This window comes from Chlorocebus sabaeus, chromosome 15 (assembly GCF_047675955.1).
Source record: "Chlorocebus sabaeus isolate Y175 chromosome 15, mChlSab1.0.hap1, whole genome shotgun sequence".
Classification (NCBI taxonomy): domain Eukaryota; kingdom Metazoa; phylum Chordata; class Mammalia; order Primates; family Cercopithecidae; genus Chlorocebus; species Chlorocebus sabaeus.
The window spans coordinates 70,978,584-70,998,108 of record NC_132918.1 but is presented as its reverse complement, the minus strand read 5'-3'; the positions used below and the strand labels follow the sequence as shown (position 1 = coordinate 70,998,108).

At 38.5% G+C, this 19,525-nt stretch overlaps 2 protein-coding genes across 6 annotated transcripts in view; one reads left to right on the top strand and one right to left on the bottom strand.

Moving 5' to 3' along the window:
• The window catches only part of TOP2B (DNA topoisomerase II beta), a 66,238-nt gene extending 56,139 nt beyond the window's left edge, over positions 1–10,099 (top strand). For all 3 annotated transcript variants that reach the window (XM_008009297.3, XM_073023644.1, XM_008009296.3), the window contains 6 exons: positions 626–830; positions 1,844–1,923; positions 3,111–3,221; positions 6,790–6,915; positions 8,488–8,582; positions 9,595–10,099. In XM_008009297.3, the coding sequence (XP_008007488.1) occupies positions 626–830; positions 1,844–1,923; positions 3,111–3,221; positions 6,790–6,915; positions 8,488–8,582; positions 9,595–9,765 (788 nt within the window). In that variant the 3' untranslated portion in view covers positions 9,766–10,099. The remainder of the gene's footprint in view (positions 1–625; positions 831–1,843; positions 1,924–3,110; positions 3,222–6,789; positions 6,916–8,487; positions 8,583–9,594) is intronic.
• A 51-nt stretch (positions 10,100–10,150) lies between these two features.
• Positions 10,151–19,525, bottom strand: part of RARB (retinoic acid receptor beta) — a 769,451-nt gene continuing 760,076 nt past the window's right edge. For all 3 annotated transcript variants that reach the window (XM_038002334.2, XM_008009295.3, XM_038002336.2), the window contains 3 exons: positions 14,301–14,505; positions 13,334–13,492; positions 10,151–11,649 (listed from right to left, as the gene is read on the bottom strand). In XM_038002334.2, coding sequence (XP_037858262.2) covers positions 11,453–11,649; positions 13,334–13,492; positions 14,301–14,505 — 561 coding nt within the window. In that variant the 3' untranslated portion in view covers positions 10,151–11,452. The remainder of the gene's footprint in view (positions 11,650–13,333; positions 13,493–14,300; positions 14,506–19,525) is intronic.

Here is a 19,525-nt window from a genome sequence, read left to right as displayed (position 1 = left end):
GGAGTTCAAGACCAGCCTGGGTAACATGACAAGACCCTGTGTCTAAAAAATTTTTTCTTAAAAATCAGCCAGGCATGGTGGCACACCTGTAGTCCCAGTTACTCAGTAGGCTGAGGGGTGAGGATTGCTTGAGCCCAGGAGTTTGAGGCTGCAGTGAGCTGTAATCATACCACACTGCATTTCCTGCCCAGGCAGCAGAACAAGACTCTGTGACAAAAAACAAGAAAGTTTAGCACTTTTAAAATAACTGTGAAATTTGTTGTGATTGCAAATATGGGAAACATTATATTTGTTGTCATTTGTATAATGGCTGTATGAGACAAGGCCATATTGACTACTTTCCTTAGCGTCTTTAATTAAGTATATCAATAAGTACATTAGTTTATGCTCTCCTAACATGCACAGTATTATCTGGTAGCCTCCTGGAAAGTGTAAGACAGACATTAACACTACCAAATAACTAAGGCCAAAGTTGTTGGCTTTTATTCTGTAAGCGCTTGCCTTTTTTTCTTATGGTATTTTTAGAGATGGTCGGAATATACTTTAAACGCTTTATCGGTAATAATATTTCACGTATATAAAGCTAGGATTTGAGTTTAACATTCATTTTTATTTTTCCTCCTAGCTGAAAGACCTAAATACACATTTGATTTCTCAGAAGAAGAGGATGATGATGCTGATGATGATGATGATGACAATAATGATTTAGAGGAATTGAAAGTTAAAACATCTCCCATAACAAATGATGGGGAAGATGAATTTGTTCCTTCAGATGGGTTAGATAAAGATGAATATACATTTTCACCAGGCAAATCAAAAGCCACTCCAGAGTAAGTAATGCTATTTAGTGATGTGGTATAGTTAGTTGTAAACATTTGCCACAGATATTATAGTGAGCTCTTCTAAGAAATTGTTATTCTAGGCAAGGTCTTCTTCATGAAGGAATCAATCTTGTTAATATTGCAGCTGTTCCCATCACAGTTGCTGTAGTTTAAAGGAAGGATTGGCAAACTTTTTCCATAAAGGGCTCAATAGTAAATGTTTTAGGCTTTGTGGGCCATATTGTTTATGTCACATCTTCTTAATGCTGCCATTCTAGTAAAAAAGCAGCCATAAATGATACGTAAATAAATGGGTGTAACCATGTTCCAGTAAAATATTATTTACAAAAATAGGCAGCAGGCCCATGGGATATAGTTGGACAACCCCTGGTTTTGAGAAAACTTACTAAGTCCTTAGAATTGGGTGGTTTGTTTCTTCCCTAAATTTGGCCTCGATAGATTTTTCTTGCTTTTGGTGAGCGTGAACACATCTGGGATTTGAGGTTTGTGAACTATTTTTGATTTTTTAAAAAGTATTTTCTCACGTATTACAGTTGGCCTTCACCAGATCCTGAAATAATTGCCCACCTGTAGTCTTGAATTAGAAATAGGATTGTTGCCTGGTGTGATGGGGATTCTGTCTTTCTCCTTGGGTTTTTGTCCATAGTTTGCTGATCTTAAATTCTGGAATGGTTATTTCTATCAACTATAGAATTTGGTTTAATAGTACTTTGAATAACTTTAAACCATTGCTTAGTTTCCATTCTTTTTTATATTAAATTATTGATTTGTATGGTGTCTGTGCATATATGGTGTGTGCACATGGATCATGAATATGTGTGCACACTTTTACACGTAAGAGAGAGAGAGTTTTATTACCCTGTCTTTAACAGAGAAAGAAATGAAAACTAAAGTTTTGTTCTGTGATTATAATCCTGCAGTACGTATTATATATAATTTATCAGGATTGAAATCAGGTATTTAAATTGTATCCTCTGTGGTGTTTCTTTTCTTTCTAATAGAAAATCTTTGCATGACAAAAAAAGTCAGGATTTTGGAAATCTCTTTTCATTTCCTTCATATTCTCAGAAGTCAGAAGATGGTATGTTCATTTAGTCTTTTCATTAGTTACTGTACTTTTGCTTTTAGTGGTGGAGAGAAAACAGTAAATAAATCATTAGGTCATGATTTAGCTTCAGAATTTTTTACAAGTAGGAAACTTCCTTTTTATATTTTGCTCAAGATAATAAGATTTCTTTACTTTTTCTGAGGTGATTCCTAACTCATTGGTCAAAATAGGCATTATGTAAGCATTTAGGTGGACACGCAAATGCTTATCTTTGTTTATGGGTGTGAGTGTATGTGTAGTGTTTTAATGAGAGACAAGAAATAATGAAATTTTGAAAGCTTGAAATTTGATTTTCATGGCAATGTGAATGTATATATGACAGTTTTCTAAATCTGTAAGGGCACCAGTATGATTGCAGATTGGTTTTACTAAACCCTAGTTACCTGAGAGATTAAAACCTTCATAAGAACAAATTTAATTGGTGTATATACTTTTTGTTTCCTATTTTTTTTTTGTATGGAATTTTTAAGGTCATTTAATTTATTCACTGTCATTTTTTAATACACACATCTATACATTTAGACATATTTGGTACATGTTCTATATGTACAGATACTCATTTTTGACAGTGTGTCAAAAGAGTTGTATTAACATATTTATTTACATCCAAGTAGCTATTTTAAAAGTTTGTGCTATGGTGTTAGGGAAGAACGGATTGATTAAACTAATTTGCATGCAAAAGTAAACTGAAGGTAAGCCTGTCTGCCTTTTGAATTAGTCTTCAATAATTTATTTTAAAATAGGAATACTTACTATTCTTTTAGATTTAAACATTATTACTGATATTCCTGAAATGGTTAATAGTATTATTTATGTAGGTACTAAAATAATCCAGTGGAACATTTTCATATCTCATTTTAAAATAAATTGTCAGCATGTATTTTTGAATTGGTCAGTTATGTTTTAAATATTTAACATTTAGTACTTTTAATTTTTACTACTTTATGCACTTCTGTGTTATTTCACCACAGAGTTAACATTTTTGGTGTATAACTGATATGTTTTATTTTCTGCTGTTTGTATATTGTGGATTATCTGGTCACAAAATAGTAACATAAGATCAATTGTCTAGCTAAAGAGAAGTCATCAGTTAAGAGTCAAAGTTTACTGAGAGATCTTTATAATATCTCTTTACTAAAAGAAGGCTTTGCAATTTTTAGATTCAGCTAAATTTGACAGTAATGAAGAAGATTCTGCTTCTGTTTTTTCACCATCATTTGGTCTGAAACAGATAGATAAAGTTCCAAGTAAAACAGTAGCTGCTAAAAAGGGTAAGTACTTATATTTGATTGAGTTAAGCATTGCATAGAGATAGTTAATGTAAAAGGAAATGTAACTTAATTTGAAACTATTTGCATTTTTTATGATAAAACAATTAAGAAGTATAAGTGCTTACAAGGAGAACCTCTCTTGTTTTCTAACCATGTGAGGGAATTAATAAAATTCTAACCATGTGAGGGAATTAATAAAATTTCTTTAAGACTTCATTTTAAAGCTGTTGTAATTATAAAATAATCCCATGCATTGATATCTAAAGATAGCTTTCTAGAAAAGCTCCCTTGTGGTTAGGTTGTAATGGAGATTAAAATTTTGTCTTGCTAGTAGCCTGCTTCTGTTATCTTTGTTGATCATTACTCAACTCCTTATGTGGAGGGATTGGTCAGTTTAGTGGAGGTCCTCTTTTTCTATGTGAGTCATGCAGCTTCTCTCTTTTTCATAGCCTTAGATTGGCCACAAAACACTTTGAGTTGATTAATGAATCTCTTACTAGTACCAAGATATATGTACCTTGGTCTTTCTGAAAGGGGTCAGTATTTGTGCTTTGTGTTTGAAGGATGACACTTAAAAAAAAAAAACCCACAAATCTAATTGAGATGTGTGCTACTTAAGATAGCAAGTAAATAATATGGATTGTTCCCTCAAGGATTTTAAAAATTCACAACAGACAACCTCATTACAGACACACATGTATTGAATGTAGTAGAACAACAATTTTGAAAAGTCCTGCTTACTCTGACTGCACTAGAACCATATTGAGAAATTGGTTATCTACAAGAGTCTCTGTAGCCAACACACTGGGTGACCTACTCATGTCCCAGACCACTTAGTGCACATTGGGCAACGTCTGCATTCTTTGCCTGAGGACTTCCTCTTTGCCACTGTGCTGGAATATTAACGCTCCCCTGCCCCCAGCTGCCTTTAACTAGTGGATTGAGGAAAGTTGTTCTGTAAATATCTCAGTGTCCTTGCCTCTCACGTGAGCCAACTGTGGGATGTGTGTTTCACACTGGCTCTCAAAAATTTCTCATGGAATTAAGCTCCTAGAGTGATGATTGGCTTGATAACTTACCCATTACTGGCTGCCTTCTCCTCGTTGTCTCATTTTTGTCTCCCTTTCCTTTACCTCTCAAATAAATACTTATACTTAAATCCTTACTCTAGGATTAGGCAGATTGGCCCAAATCTGGGGAACCCAAATTGAGATAGACCCTCTAATTTCTCTTTTATTTAAAAAAAAACAAGCTGGGTGCAGTGGCTCATACCTGTAACCCCAGAACTTTCGGAGGTCGAGGCAGGCAGATCACTTGAGTTCAGGAGTTTGAGACCAGCCTGGCCAACATGGTGAAACCCCATCTCTACTAAAAATACAAAAATTAGCCTGGTGTGGTGGTACATGCATGCCTGTAGTCCCAGCTACTCAGGAAGCTGAGGCACAAGAATCGCTTGAACTTGGGAGGCAGAGGTTGCAATGAGCTGAGATGGCAACACTGCACTCAAGCCTGGACGGTAGAGTGAGACTCCATCTCAAATAACAACAGAACAATCAAAAACATCTTTTTAAAATAATCTTCATATGAGCATCTTATAAATACCCTGAAAACTTAGGAGCCGTATTACTTATTGAAACATACCCTGTTTCCTTCATAGAACTGTTCACCCATATTTAACCTAATGAGTTTAGCATGACTAAAAGGCTAGAATATCATGGCACCTATTCTACTTGCTTCCTTCTTCAGTAGCTGAACTGGCCTTGTCTAAGTTGAATAGGTGACTGCCTGTGTGGTGTGATTTCAGGGACCCCAGCAAGTCCTCGACCTTCTTCTAGCCTCCCTTACAAAATACAATTCCAATTAAAATATCATTTCAAGAAGAGGATGCATGACATCCCTCTGTGGGATTGTCTGTGTTAACTCCAAATTGCATATATTATACAAGTTAAATTCTGTAGTTCCAATAGTTTACAGCAGAAAGGCAGCTGTAGTACTCAGATATCTGACCTGTTTGCCTGGTAGAATTGAAAGTGCCATGTAACTCCAAGCAAAGGAAAAAAAAGTGGTTCCTAGAACACCTGGCTGAGTTTATACTCCCTGCCAGGAGCTGCCCTGTGGTTCTTGTGGTAGATATAGTCATGAAGACTCAGGTGGGGAAAACCACACAATGTGGGTGCCACTTTCCTAGGGCTCCTCCTGCTCTTGGCTCATGAGGGGCCTTATTTGTAGTGTCTCAAATTGTGACAAGGATACATTTTCCATTGAATCAGCATAGGTTTTTTGTTTGTTTTTTTTTAAACAAAGTCTACAGTTAATATATTTTCTTCCAAATTAGGTTTTCTTAATTACACAAAAAGTGATATATCAGTTTTTTTTCTTTTTTTTTTTCTTTTTTTTTGAGACAGAGTCTCGCTCTGTCGCCAAGGCTGGAGTGGAGTGGCATGATCTTGGCTCACGGCAACCTCCCTTGCCTGGGTTAAAGCGATTCCCCTGCCTCATCCTCCCAAGTAGCTGGGACTATAGGTGCACGCTACCTCATTGGGCTAATTTTTTGTATTTTTAGTAGAGATGGGGTTTCACCATGTTGGGTAGGCTGGTCTCAAACTCCTGACTCCAGGTGATCCGCCTGCCTTGGCCTCCCAAAGTGCTGGGATTACAGGTGTGAGCCATTGCAACTGGCCTGATTTATCAGTTTTCACATAGAACTGCAGATAAAGCTGTAAAACAAGGTCTATTTTTCAAAATTCAACAAAGCAAAGGCCTTGTATCTATTGTCTACTTATCTAGGACTTTATATTTCTTTCCACATAAAAATGCCAACTCTGGATTTCAGCTTTTGAATGGAAGTGAGTTGGTTTCTATTCATTGTATTTGAGGATCCCATACATTTTTTTTTTCTCTAAAACATTCTAAAAGTTAGGACTTAATCTGTGGTTATACTTGGGTTATAATTAATTTATCAAATATGCTACTCTTTTGTCATGACTACATTTAAAAGTTACTGCTTAATTTATTTTTAATGGCTCTTCCTTAAAATGTCTTAATTGTATTACCTAAGGGCAAATTAAACATAATTAAATAAAAAGCATTTTGTCATCTATGAGAAATTGTTTGCTTTTACATTGCGGCCAAGCAGAGAGAAACCATTTCATTAAGGCGACTCAATTTTTTTTTTTTTTTTTGAGATGGAGTTTTGCTCTTGTTTCCCAGCTGGAGTACAGTGGCATGGTCTCAGCTCATTGTGACCTTCTGGGTTCAAGCGATTCTCCTGCCTCAGCCTCCCAAGTAGCTGGGATTACAGGCACCCGCCACCATGCCCAGCTAATTTTTGTATTTTTAGTAGAGATGGGGTTTCACCATGTTGGCCAGGCTGGTCTTGAACTGCTGATCTCAGGTGATCCACCCAACTTGGCCTCCCAAAGTGCTGGGATTACAGATGTGAGCCACCGCGCCTAGCCAGGCAACTCAGTTTCTAATCAGCTATGAGAAATTCCATTTATATAGGACTCTCTTCAGTTTGGTTTGTTGGTAAGTATATTGACCTGTGAAATGGAAATTTGCTTACTAGGAAAACCGTCTTCAGATACAGCCCCTAAGCCCAAGAGAGCCCCCAAACAGAAGAAAGTAGTAGAGGCTGTAAACTCGGACTCAGATTCAGAATTTGGCATTCCAAAGAAGACTACAACACCAAAAGGTGAGGATTATCTTCTTATAATCCTTTAAACATACACTGTGTGGAAAAGATGGAATTTTTTCTACCTCATTGAATTTAGAGAGGCTAGGTATCTATTTTGTTTTAAATTGCTTTAGTCCTCAGTAAGCAGTGTGTCTAGGAATCAGTGCTGAATATAGTACAAAGGAGGTATAGCAATTTAGTTCAGTCACTTTGTTTTACAAATTAAAAAAACTGAGGCTCAAAGAGGTTAAATAAGAATCCCTAAGAATGGTCCAAATTCTCCCCTGCAGCCAACTCACTGAAAGTTGTTATTAAAAAGTCAGATTAGCACTCCACACTAACTAAACTGTGACACTTATTGTAATGGGCTAGATCCAGGACTCTTAGGCTAGAACTTTTTTTCTCACCTAAGAAATAACTGTACTCAGGACCACACAAGGAACCAGCTCCAGTTCTCCATGGCATCCCTTCTTTGTCTCCAGAATCTGGAAAGCCCTTAAAGATGCTTTATAAAATATGTTTTTAAGACATGATATGCTCTGAGGGTAGCTGCTCTATCTTTTATTCAACTGAAGGATATCTTCCTCAGTGTGTTTCTTCTATTTCTTAAAGGAGTGGTTGGGATAAGGAGCTGTGGATCAAAGGGAAATGGGGATAATAGGGTGGAAAAGAATCATAGTGACTGGGAAGGTAGTACTCATGATATGCAGGATTGAAAGCCTTTATCAATTCAAAAATGCTATTTCCCTGATTCATTTGATCAAATATGACATCCCAAGATTATGTAAGGCTGTCTTTGTACTTGTCCAATCTAGCTGTCAAGGAATTTTTAAAGATTTAAAATTAATTGCTATTTAGTTCTGTTTTATTTCATTGGCATCATTGTGGGATGGAGAACATCTGGCCCCTACTTAAATATTACCTTTTCTCCTTTCACCTCCAGTGATGAGAATAAGAGGTTAGGTAGGTGAAAAAAATGCTGCATGTGCCAAGTCTAGGTCTGAGAAGGAATATGTATTTGACATTTTATAGTCAATACTGGTGGTTCTCAGATGGTGCCACTCAACGTGGGATATGCAATTGGTTGTTACTAGTCTTTGATAAGTAAAACTGAGTAAACATTTAGACCTTTATGATAATTTCGTGTTAATAAAACAGCATGTGATTACATTTTTTAGTAATTTGTGTTCTATTGTATTTTTAAAAGTATTGGCCCATGACAAATTAGAAATTAAAAAAAAATTTTAAATCACATGTAATTTAAGAAATATTTTTCCAAGGTATTTCCTTTTCAGGCTCAAGGACCACATAGCAAATACAGATGTTTTATGTATGAAGGGATTCATCATTAAAATTTGTCTTTGGGACTTTCCCACTAATTTAAATATATTTGTGAAAAAGTCTTTGGTCATGTCAGCCCCAGAATTGAAATGCTACTGCCAAGTTATTTATAATCACTCATAGTAAGAGATCAGGACTGCAGTGTTCCACTGATTGGGCATGCCAAAGAAATAAACTACAATGTTGTGGCATTTATCTTTTTATATTGCACTTACCCATGGAAGAAAAAACCTTTTGTATCATTTTAAGGTAAAGGCCGAGGGGCAAAGAAAAGGAAAGCATCTGGCTCTGAAAATGAAGGCGACTATAACCCTGGCAGGAAAACATCCAAAACAGCAAGCAAGGTAACTGGGAACATCATTGCACATTAGCGCATGGCTTTTTAAAAAAAGATCTGTAACTGACTTAGTTTGCTTATTACTACAGTCCTGGAACAGCTTTCCACCTAGCATCTCATATCAATATGGGGCTTGTATATGGTTAAGGAATTATTCAAGTATGAATGTATATAATCAGGACTGTTTTCTAAATAACAGTGTGCTATAAATTAACCTACTTAGAATCTTCCATTTCATCCATTGAGCTATAGTACTGTTATGTTACCTAAATATTAGACTCTTTCAGACTAAAATATTATTTTTCAGACTAAAGACTGTTTCCTTTTAACTTGGATTTATTTGACCAGGGCTAATTTGATTTTTTTTAATTGAATTCATTTGACTGTGGCTAATTTTCCCAATTAGTCTGACCCTTTTCCAGAAGTACACTATTTTTTTTAAGGTAAATGAATGACATCAGCTACCTCCATCCCTTTTTTTCTCTTCCTAGTAAAACTTAAAAATACCAGTGTAGATGATCATAGCTTTATGTTGATTTCCACACTGACCTTTTCCATCCAGTCATCTTCTGTGTCTCAGGTCCACCTCGGTGATGCTTTGCATGTTTTAAAACACTTAACAGTGCATATTCCACATGGTGCGGGAGTCTTGTTTCCTCCCATGAATTCCTGATACGTACTTAGCAATAGGACAGCTTGAATTTTTACTAATCTGGGCATTGTGCATACTTTTTGGGTAAAATATAATTTTAGAAATAAAAGTGTTACATTTTTCAGGCTAGAACTTGGTAAATATGAAACCACCAAGGTAGCGAATTACTGTATGTAATCTTTTTCCTCCAAAAAATAAGGTAACTGGTCTTAAACTTAGGTTAGCATTACAAGTCTAATTTTAAAAGTTCCATTATTTGTAATACTTCCTAAACATAAGTGAAGTTTAAGGAGTGATAGTTCTTCATACTAGTCTTTATTTCTTTTAATAACTTTTAAATCTAATCTATTGAAAAAAAAAAATCTAGAAACCGAAGAAAACATCCTTTGATCAGGATTCAGATGTGGACATCTTCCCCTCAGACTTCCCTTCTGAGCCACCTTCTCTGCCACGAACCGGTCGGGCTAGGAAAGAAGTAAAATATTTTGCAGAGTCTGATGAAGAAGAAGATGATGTTGATTTTGCAATGTTTAATTAAGTGCCCAAAGAGCACAAACAAACATTTTTCAACAAATACCTTGTGTTGTCCTTTTGTCTTTTCTGTCTCAGACTTTTGTACATCTGGCTTATTTTAATGTGATGATGTAATTGATGATGGATTTTTATTATTGTGGTAGGCCTTTTAACATTTTGTTCTTACACATACAGTTTTATGCTCTTTTTTACTCATTGAAATGTCACGTACTGTCTGTCTGATTGGCTTGTAGAATTGTTATAGACTGCCGTGCATTAGCACAGATTTTAACTGTCATGGTTACAAACTACAGACCTGCTTTTTGAAATGAAATTTAAACATTAAAAATGGAACTGTGTTCTCTGTCTCTTTACTGAAGATAAAGGTGTAGTAAAGGCTCCCACACACCTTTAAAATAAATATATTTTATTCTTTGCCAGGAGACTCCATGGAAAAAGGTAAACAGTATATGAACATAGAAAGCATTGTTAAACAAACAATCTCAATGTACAAACAGAGCCAGTGAAAGTACATCACAGACTTGCTAGTATATCAAAAAAAAAAAAAAAAAAATTCCACTAGTGCTTAAATGAGAACTAAGAAACTGACACTTGTATCTGTTAACCACTCTACCACAGCTTTCACTCTGCTTCATAGTGATTGAACAAGGTCAAAGGAGTCAGATTCTATGCCTGTGTCTTTGGGAGTTAATATTAGCCCCTTGGCATCAAGAAGGCTGGAAAAAAAAAATCCCAATATCAGGCATGAATCAGGAAGGACACTAGAGTTACATGGTCCAGGTGGTAGACCAGCCTGCTAATTATCCCATGAAATTTCCCTAATGGCTTGTGAACAGGTAAACAAAAACTTAACACTGAAAAGTGTTTCTGCCTTGGAGGCTATCATTACTGTAAAAAATTTTTTTTTTTTAAACTGTGTAATGTCATTAAACAAGTAATAAACCACTTTTAATTTAAAGTGACATTAACAATTGAACAAATGACATTTGATTAACTGAACTGGCAGTTACACTGATACAGAATTCTCTTCTGCTAGTGCAGGGAATTTGTATACTTTTACTGGGCAACATGAAATAAAAGATGATGCCGTTTGAGAGCATCAGAAAGAGCAAAGACAAGCTTCCATACTAACTAAATTAGAATATCTTCAGTCTTGTCATACTGTACAATAGTCCTGTTTCCTTACCTTGATGTCTTGACTATTCCATGAAAGCAAGACAGTTATCTTTTTGAACATAGGTGGACATGTACAGTAGTCTATTTCATAACCTTGGTGTCATGGTTATTTTGAGTATGCAAGACAAAAGGAAAGCACCAAACATACAGTATAGAAAGAACAGAGCCATACTTCTGTATGTACAAAGTCTTCAGAAACTTAACCAGGGGTAAATCATTTTGACTGGGTCTTTGCCATGCAATCTTGAGTGTTCAAAGAGGAAAATAGAAGCTTTTAACTAGTTTCTGGTTGCATGAAATGGCTGATTTTTTTAGAATTTGAAAAGTTTGTATTTCTAGGTAAGTTACACAGTGAGGAGTATATATATTGATACATACGAAAACTTCTTGGTCCTTCTTGAGTTTTAATATATTTTCAGTCCAAAAACTAAGCAGCAGTAAAAATGTTTTTTTCTTGCATTTTAAATCCTGGAACTGAAGGTACTGGGGAATGTTTGAAGTAGCTAGAAAATGTCTTATTGCACAAGTGGTGACTGACTGACCCCACTGTTTTCCACTGAGCTGGGTGAGATGCTAGGACTGTGCTCTGCTGTGTTCCCACTTGAACTTGGGGTCAAGGGTTCATGTCCTTCAGAATTCTCCAGCATTTCTTGAATGAGAGGTGGCATTGATCCAGGAATTTCCATTTTCAAGGTAATTACACGTTCTGCACCTTTTCAAAAGAGATAATGAAAATCTGGTTAAGATAAGGAGTTAAGCTATGACAGATAACCAGGGACCAATTTTCATATATTTTAACAAAGGTGTTTCCTAAGACTGTCACTTAAGGATCCATTGATTACTATCACATTCATAAATACAAAGATGGATTTGGAATGGGAATTGCATCCACCAAAAATCATGTTTATTTATTCTGAAGTTAAGAATCAGATTGGGTTGTCAGCCAGCTCAGACTCACAGTATGTTGATAAGAGAGGGTCTTTTTATGATCTGCTAGAACTTTGTCTTTTATGCAAGCAGTAACTGATACAGTTGCTCCTTTTGATAACAGAAAATTATGCAAACAATGCCTCCCAGAGGCCATCCTTATTTTATACCATTAAAACATTTTTACTTTATGGAAAAGCAGCAGAGGTACGGTGACATTTAAACTTGATGTCTTCGTTTCAGGAAATAACAATTTACAAAGAGAAGTTCCTGATGAAAGAAGTGTATCTTGAAAAAGACAGGTTGATGCCAGTTACCCACAAACAGAGGAATTGACAATGTGCGGTTATTATTAACCACTTGATTTAGCAGCACTCTGTCCAGTACAGTACCCATTAGGTAGCTAAATTTAAGTTTGTTAAATAAAATTAGAAAAACAGTGCCTCAGTTGCATAAGCCACACTTTAAGTGCTCGAGAACCTCTTGTGTCTAGTGGCTACTGAAATGGACAGTACAGATTATTTCTGTAATTGCAGTAAATTCTATTAGATATCACTAGTCATCTATACAGAATGACAGTATTAAGTTAAACAGCCTCGTTTTTAAAAATTGAAGATACCATATTCACAACCACACTGGTATCTGCTGCTTGCTTCTCTTAATTCCATGCAAGGATGAATTCAGAATGCTCATCGAGGAGACCTCTTAGAAGGAGCTCAAGAGTTAAGACTGCTTGTCAAACAAGTTCCCTGTGCTTTTAAGCACTTTCTGAAATAGTATATTCCTTGGCTAGCAAACATCTTCAGAGACAAAGTAAGTAGTCTGATGGGGAAAGGAGAATGACAATAACCCATTTGGTACCAGGGATAGCTGCTGAGTTGTGTCTCTACATAGAAAAACCTTACTGTTAACATTCAACTGTGATATAGCTCTAGGCACCTCTATAATTGCTTGAGTTGCTACATAAACAGAAAATCACTAGGCAAAGAATATTTATACCTCTTAAGAAGGCAAGAATTCCTTTGCTTAGAAGTGTGCAGAAAGAAATCTGCCTATATACAAAAGAGCAATGGCTAAAGTGATTGAGAGAAACTTAACAAAGGTTTAGATATTCAGGAAAAACTGGAGTCAAGGTTACATAAACCAGAGGTGTGTAGAAAGCTGGAATTAAATGTATGAACCTAGACAATTAGCCTGTTATAGTACATTCTCTTGAAAACAATGTTTTTCTGATCAGTCAAATTTTAAAGCTCTCAATCATTAAGATAGTTGAATAGGGTAAGATTTGAGGGTTTTTTTTTGGGGGTGGGGTGGGGTGGGGGGATACTATTTCTTTTGATTTCAATGAGAAATGAGTTCCAAAACTTAAAAAGCAGCCATTAAACATCCTGAATTGAATAAAGCGACACAACCTGGTAAGGCCCTCGAGTCCACTGTGTGACTACAGTACTGAGAGCACAAAGACATACCTTTAGCACTGATGCTACGGAGATCTGTGATTTTCATTAAGATCTTTGGAAACATGTGAGGCTTGCTGGGTCGTCTTTTTCTGATATAAATTTTTAGTGCTTCCAGCAATGGTTCTTGTAGTTTATCTACTTTTGTCGGTTCCTCAAGGTCCTGGCGGTCTACATACCAGGAATAAAGTATTAAATAAAATCAGGATTTATGCCCTTTTCCCCTCTTCCTTGTTTCCTTATTCCTACTGAGTTCATTAATTTGGTAATTCAATTACATACACAAATTTGTAGACTTACGCAATTGCTTTAAGCAGTGATACTTGAAAGAAAAAAAAACCCCTTGGTAGTATAAACATTTTGATGGTTGTTTGCTTTTGTCCCAGGGAAAGAATTACCTCCTGTGACCAGAAGGTGTCACTACCGAACTGAATTAAAACCTTGAGCAGGATGATTATTTTAGCACAAAGTAAATCGGCTCCTTAATTAAAGCCATTACTTTTTAACCACTTACGAGTCAGCCTCCTGTAGGCCAGTAGGGGTCACTACAGAGAAGAAAGCTAAATTTTATCCCAGTCCTCCAAGGGTTAGTGGGAGGGCCCTGCCAAATACTTGTATACCTACCCACTAAATAACAAACAGCACATACAAGTCCCTGGTCATCATTCAAATGTCCCCAGGCAATTCATTTTACAATAGTCTGATCCTACATTTAAGGAAAAAAAAAAAACAAAAAACCCTGTGGCAATTGGAGTAATAGCTTTTCGGGGTTTCTTTCTGAGCTGAAGGATCCCAAATACCATTAGTTAATTTGTAACAACATGAAAAAATACAATGAACCCGGGCATGTATGCCTGGCTTTATTCACATCTTTTCCCATGTAAACAACTCCAAAAGGGAAATGAGGAATTTTTTCACAAATTGCAAGTATAAACTGTTCTTCATGGAATTTCATGAGGCTTTTCTACATAGTTGATACCTCCACAGATTAAGCAGATGGCACTGAGAAGGCCTGTTTCTGTGTCATCCATTTCCAAAGGCAGGAGCTGGTTGGCAAAGGTGAACACAAGGTCAGTCAGAGGACCAAATCCAGCATTGTGCATCTGAGTTCGATTTAGGGTAAGGCCGTCTGAAAAAGTCATGGTGTCTTGTTCTGGGGTATACCTGGTACAAATTCTAAGAATCTGGAAGGGGAAAAAAAAAAGTGATGGATGTTCTAAGCCAGCCTGTCCTAAAATCATCAATCAGATTTAAGCAGGAAATAACATGAAGATTTCCAAGAAGCTCTTACATCACCTGGGGCAGTCTGTCCCCCTTTCACATGTTGAATGACTTCTTTAGCTCTTTCATTAAGAGACTACAGAAGTCAAAACCCAGGGGCTGAAGTTTTTTAGGAAATACTAAACAGGACACAAGAAATTCTGAGAAATATCTTTTTAAAAGTAATTCATTATTTGATTCAAATAAACATTTACTGAGTACCTAAGTATGTCCCAGGCACTGTGCCAGGTGCTGGAGGTGTAAAAAAAAGATGAATAAGATTATTTTTTAAGAGCTTACGGTGTACAATAAATGACAATATCATTTATTAAATGCATAGTATATATCAAGTTTTGTACATACCCTATATTCAATCTTTCAAACAGCTTGGTAAAATGAATATTATTCTTATTTTACAAATGAAGGACTTAAGATGTGCCCAATGTCACATAGTTAACATGTAACTGAATCTGACTCAAACCCAAGTTAGGCTGACTCTCCCATGATGCCTCTGATCGCATAGTTACACAGACAGCTACAATACAAGGCACGTCAGTGAAACCAGCAAGGTATTAGGGAGTTCAGAAGAAGGAAAGCTCAGAAATAGGCAAGAGGAAATCAAGGGCAGATCCATAAAGAGGTGGCATTTCAACCAAACCCTAAAGTGTTGACAGGATTTCTACAGGCAAAAAGCCTGAGTCACTCTGCCAGAGTCTCCCAGTCCCACCCAGTGTATGCTTGACACATCACCCTGTTGGCCCTCTGGGACGCCAGCTACTAAGGAGACTCCTGCTCACTGCCTGTGCCTCTAAGCCTCACTCAGAGCAAAACAAACTGAAAATGCCTTGCTTCTGTCGATACTCAATCCTGGCTCAGGTTTCCACTGCCCTATGAAGCCTGAACGCTGGTGAGGAGCTCTGTGCATTCCAGAGCACTTCCCCACCCAGAACCACATTTCTGCACCAGCAGTAAAAGGTGTCTGCTGACCAGGTTGCCATACTTGACTTTTCCCTCTGAAAAAGTTTCAGAGCTGCTTGAAGCACAGAGAGAAGTAAATCAAAAGTGAATAACTCAGTAGGCTGAAGAAGTTGAGAGTTTTTCCCAGATACTGGCACTTAATTTGGCTGGGTATGGCCCTGTGAATGTCCACCTCAGTATCAACCTACAGGAGGACAGATGTGATCGGAAAGGCCTGCTTTATTCCTGTTACATGGCCATGTGCAGAGACGAGTGGCCTCTGAGGAAGACACAGGACCCCCTACCTAGGAGGGAACTCCTTGTAGTAAAGCCTCTGCATCCTGCCCCTATTCCCATCAGGTCTCCTACAACAAAACCTTCTGTCAAATCTCTCCTCTTGTCAGGGCAACGCCGGGGGTTTGGGACCAGGACACTGCCCATGGGGAAGTCAGTCCTATCTGACTGGTGGTGGATCCACAAGAGCCTCACACCCAGTGGACCACATGAACCACGATGGGACAGTTGCACTGCAATGGTCACATGCTTTTGGGTTCTCTAGATCTCCAAGAAGGCAGTGACCTAGGAGCCAGCCTTCTTCCTACACAAAGGACTCCAGCGGGTATACGGAGGAAGTCACCAGGACATCCCATAGAGTGAGGGTGCAGCACCTCTGTTGGTATATTTTTTTAAAAGTCTGACTTCAGTGTGTTATTGGTTAAAACTCCAAGAGGAAAACTGTGAATGAGTAGCACTTTTCATCCCTAACATACAGTAAGAGCTAATGTTTTATCGATCACCTAACCAGGTACCGTAACTAAACACTAGTGTATTATTTCTCCTATCAACCCATGAGTTGTTACTATTAGCTGGGGAAACACATCTGAATAGCTTATGCTAGGTCACGTAAGCTAGTAGAATGACTGGATTTAGGCTTTTTCTAGAACCTGTGCTTTTAACCACTGCTCCATAGCTGCCTCATTTTCTCTTCATGCCAATACTCAAACCTAGACACCTCTCTAAGGTTAGATCACCTTTAGCCCAGTATTGACTTCGATATCAGCCTTACTGGGCACTTCTGTGCAGCACATAACTGCATAACTATTCACGGTGGCCTACCTGGTGTAGAGGGGTGAAGAGCCTGTGGCCTGGAAACAGAAACCTCATTTTATATTGGGAGGGGTGGTAGAGATATCTAAATCAGGACCTGTCATCAAACTTCTTAATGCTCCTACTATATAATCAAGTGGCATAGTGAATGAGCAATTGACCGTTAATGCGAGTGGTTATCCAAACACTACCATGATCTCTCTTCATTGGATGGGTGGTTATTTTCACCTCCCAGATACTTGCCCAGAGGCCCTTCCGAGCTAGCCCAGCCATTTCCTCTGGGTTCCCAACTGGTTGACCTGTTTCACTTCACCTTGGTAACTGATGGGGTATGAAGGCATTTCCAATGTCAGAGCAGTAAGAAAACTCAGAAGTCATTGGGCATAAAGCCTCACATTTCCCCTGAAAGCCCTGGGGGATCAAGTGTGCCCAAGATCACACAAGCAACAGTGCTAGAGCCTAGAATGCAGGTCTTCCAATCCCCAGCCTGATGTTCCTTCAGCTACCTGGAGAAACATGAGGAAATACTGCCTCTGCAGGGAGTTATCAAGTGACAGTCAAAGTTAGCACTTTGGGAGGCCAAGGCGGATGGATCATCTGCAGTCAGGAGCTCGAGACCAGCCTGACCCACATGGTGAAACCTGTCTCTACCAAAGAGCACAAAAATTAGCCAGGCCTGGTGAAGCACACCTGTAGTCCCAGCTACTGGGGCGGCTGAGGTTGGAGAATCGCTTGCACTGGGAGGGGGAGGTTGCAGTGAGCTGGGATCATGCCACTGCGCTTTGGCCTTGGCGACAGAGTGAGACCCTGTCTTAACAACAACAACAACAACAACAACAAAGGTAGTATGCTCAATATTTATGGGTCCCGAATCCCCGGATACATTTCTAGTCTGGAATCAAATAGGTACTAAATAAGGCTTTGCATCTTTAACGTGCTGCCAAGAAATGAAAGCATGAGATCTGTCCCCTGCAAAAATGAAAGCATGAGATCTGTCCCCTGCAAAAATGAAAGCATGAGATCTGTCCCCTGCAAAAATGAAAGCATGAGATCTGTCCCCTGCAAAAATGAATGCATGAGATCTGTCCCCTGCAAAAATGAATGCATGAGATCTGTCCCCTGCAAAAATGAAAGCATGAGATCTGTCCCCTGCAAAAATGAAAGCATGAGATCTGTCCTCTGCAAAAATGAAAGCATGAGATCTGTCCCCTGCAAAAATGAAAGCATGAGATCTGTCCCCTGCAAAAATGAAAGAATCCAGACATTTGTTGGAAAGGAACAGAAGACCAGGATTTAGGACTTCGCAAATTGCCAATAACTCACTTAGAAATCCACATCCAAACTGCAGCCCTCAAATGTTTCTAACTATTCTATTCGAAAAGGTTTTCCTCCTCAAAAGTTAGAATGTATTTGGATTCTGATGAGGCATTTAAACCATGTTCTGTTGCCTCTCTTCCTAGAAAGTTCAACGCCGAAACCAAGTACAATCGGTACCTCCAGAGAGGAACGCACGTGGCCTGAGGAGGAAGACTGCTCAATGTCTCCTTTTATCCAAGGAGCCTCCATTCCCTGCCCCGGCCCCAGCCTGAAACAGGATGGCCCCCAGGTGAAACGGGCATCCTCCTCACTGCTTCCGGCTGCTTCTGTCTCTGGAGAGAACCCAAGTCGTTTCATTTTGTCACACTAAAATCAAATGCCAGTGGCAACCACCAAGTACTTCTCCAGGATTAAAACACTCTTTGTTTGAAAGGAAGGCATCTTCTCTGGAAAGACCGGCATCCAGGCCCCACGAGATGGGTAAAAATAGCTCAGGCCAGGCTGTCTCACCAAAGCCGGGCCCTGTTGGACAACACAAAGCTCCAGTTGATGGTCAAACTTGATCCTCCTCAGGGCAAAAAGAACCTTCTTTTCTTGCTATCAGCAAAGACAACTGTGCATCTCTCTACCACTTCTGATGGGAGTGTAAGTTCTGTGTGTGTCTTGGGGTAGGCCTGCTTGATAATGGAACCCTGGAAGAATCTGATGATGTGGGACCCCAGAGGCAGAACCAGGGGCTTGTCCACCAAGCTGCCATTACCTCTCTTATGGTGAGGCGCCTCTGAAGTGACCCCTTATTTCTATTCCTGCTTGAGTACTACATGGTCAATCCACAGCAGCCAGAGCCTGTTGTCCAAAATGTTCATCAGAGGAGAAAGCTCCTCAAATGACTTCTGGTCCCCTTCAGAATAGAATCCAGACTTTTTTCTGTGGCCTCAGTGGCCTCTCCCTACCTTGCCAACTTCAACTACTTCTCCTTTCCTTTGCTCATGAACTTCTGGCCATCTTGGTCTGCTTTGTGAAGCTTCAGTGACGCACTGCTGAGGCAGTGTTTGCACTTGCTTTTCCCTCTGGCTTCAGTGCTTTTCCCTGATCTTCACATGGCTCACTTCTCAGAGTTCAGCTTGAATGTCACTTCCTCTAAAGCCTCAGTGAAAATGCTTTCTAAAACCCATTATTTTCTATCCCATCATCCTTTTGGGTTTTGGAATAAGAAATAACATTGTTTTAAAATTGAGGTATAACATGTGGTGGTTTAAAAATATGTGTGCAAATTCTTTGATCCTACTCCCTTTACGGGGTGGAGCTTAATTCCCCTCCCCTTGGGTGTGGCCTGGACTTAGCGATTTGCTTCTAACAAATAGAATATGGTGAAAGTGATGGTGTGTGACTTGGGAAACTAGGTCACAAAAAGCATTGTCACTTCCTTCTTGCTTGCTCTTTCTTGAATCTCTTGCTCTGGGGGAAGCTAGCTGACATTTCAAGAGGACAGTTATCCAGCCCCATGGACAGGTCCACAGAGGAAGAAACTGAGTCCTCCCATCAATGACCAGCACTAAATTG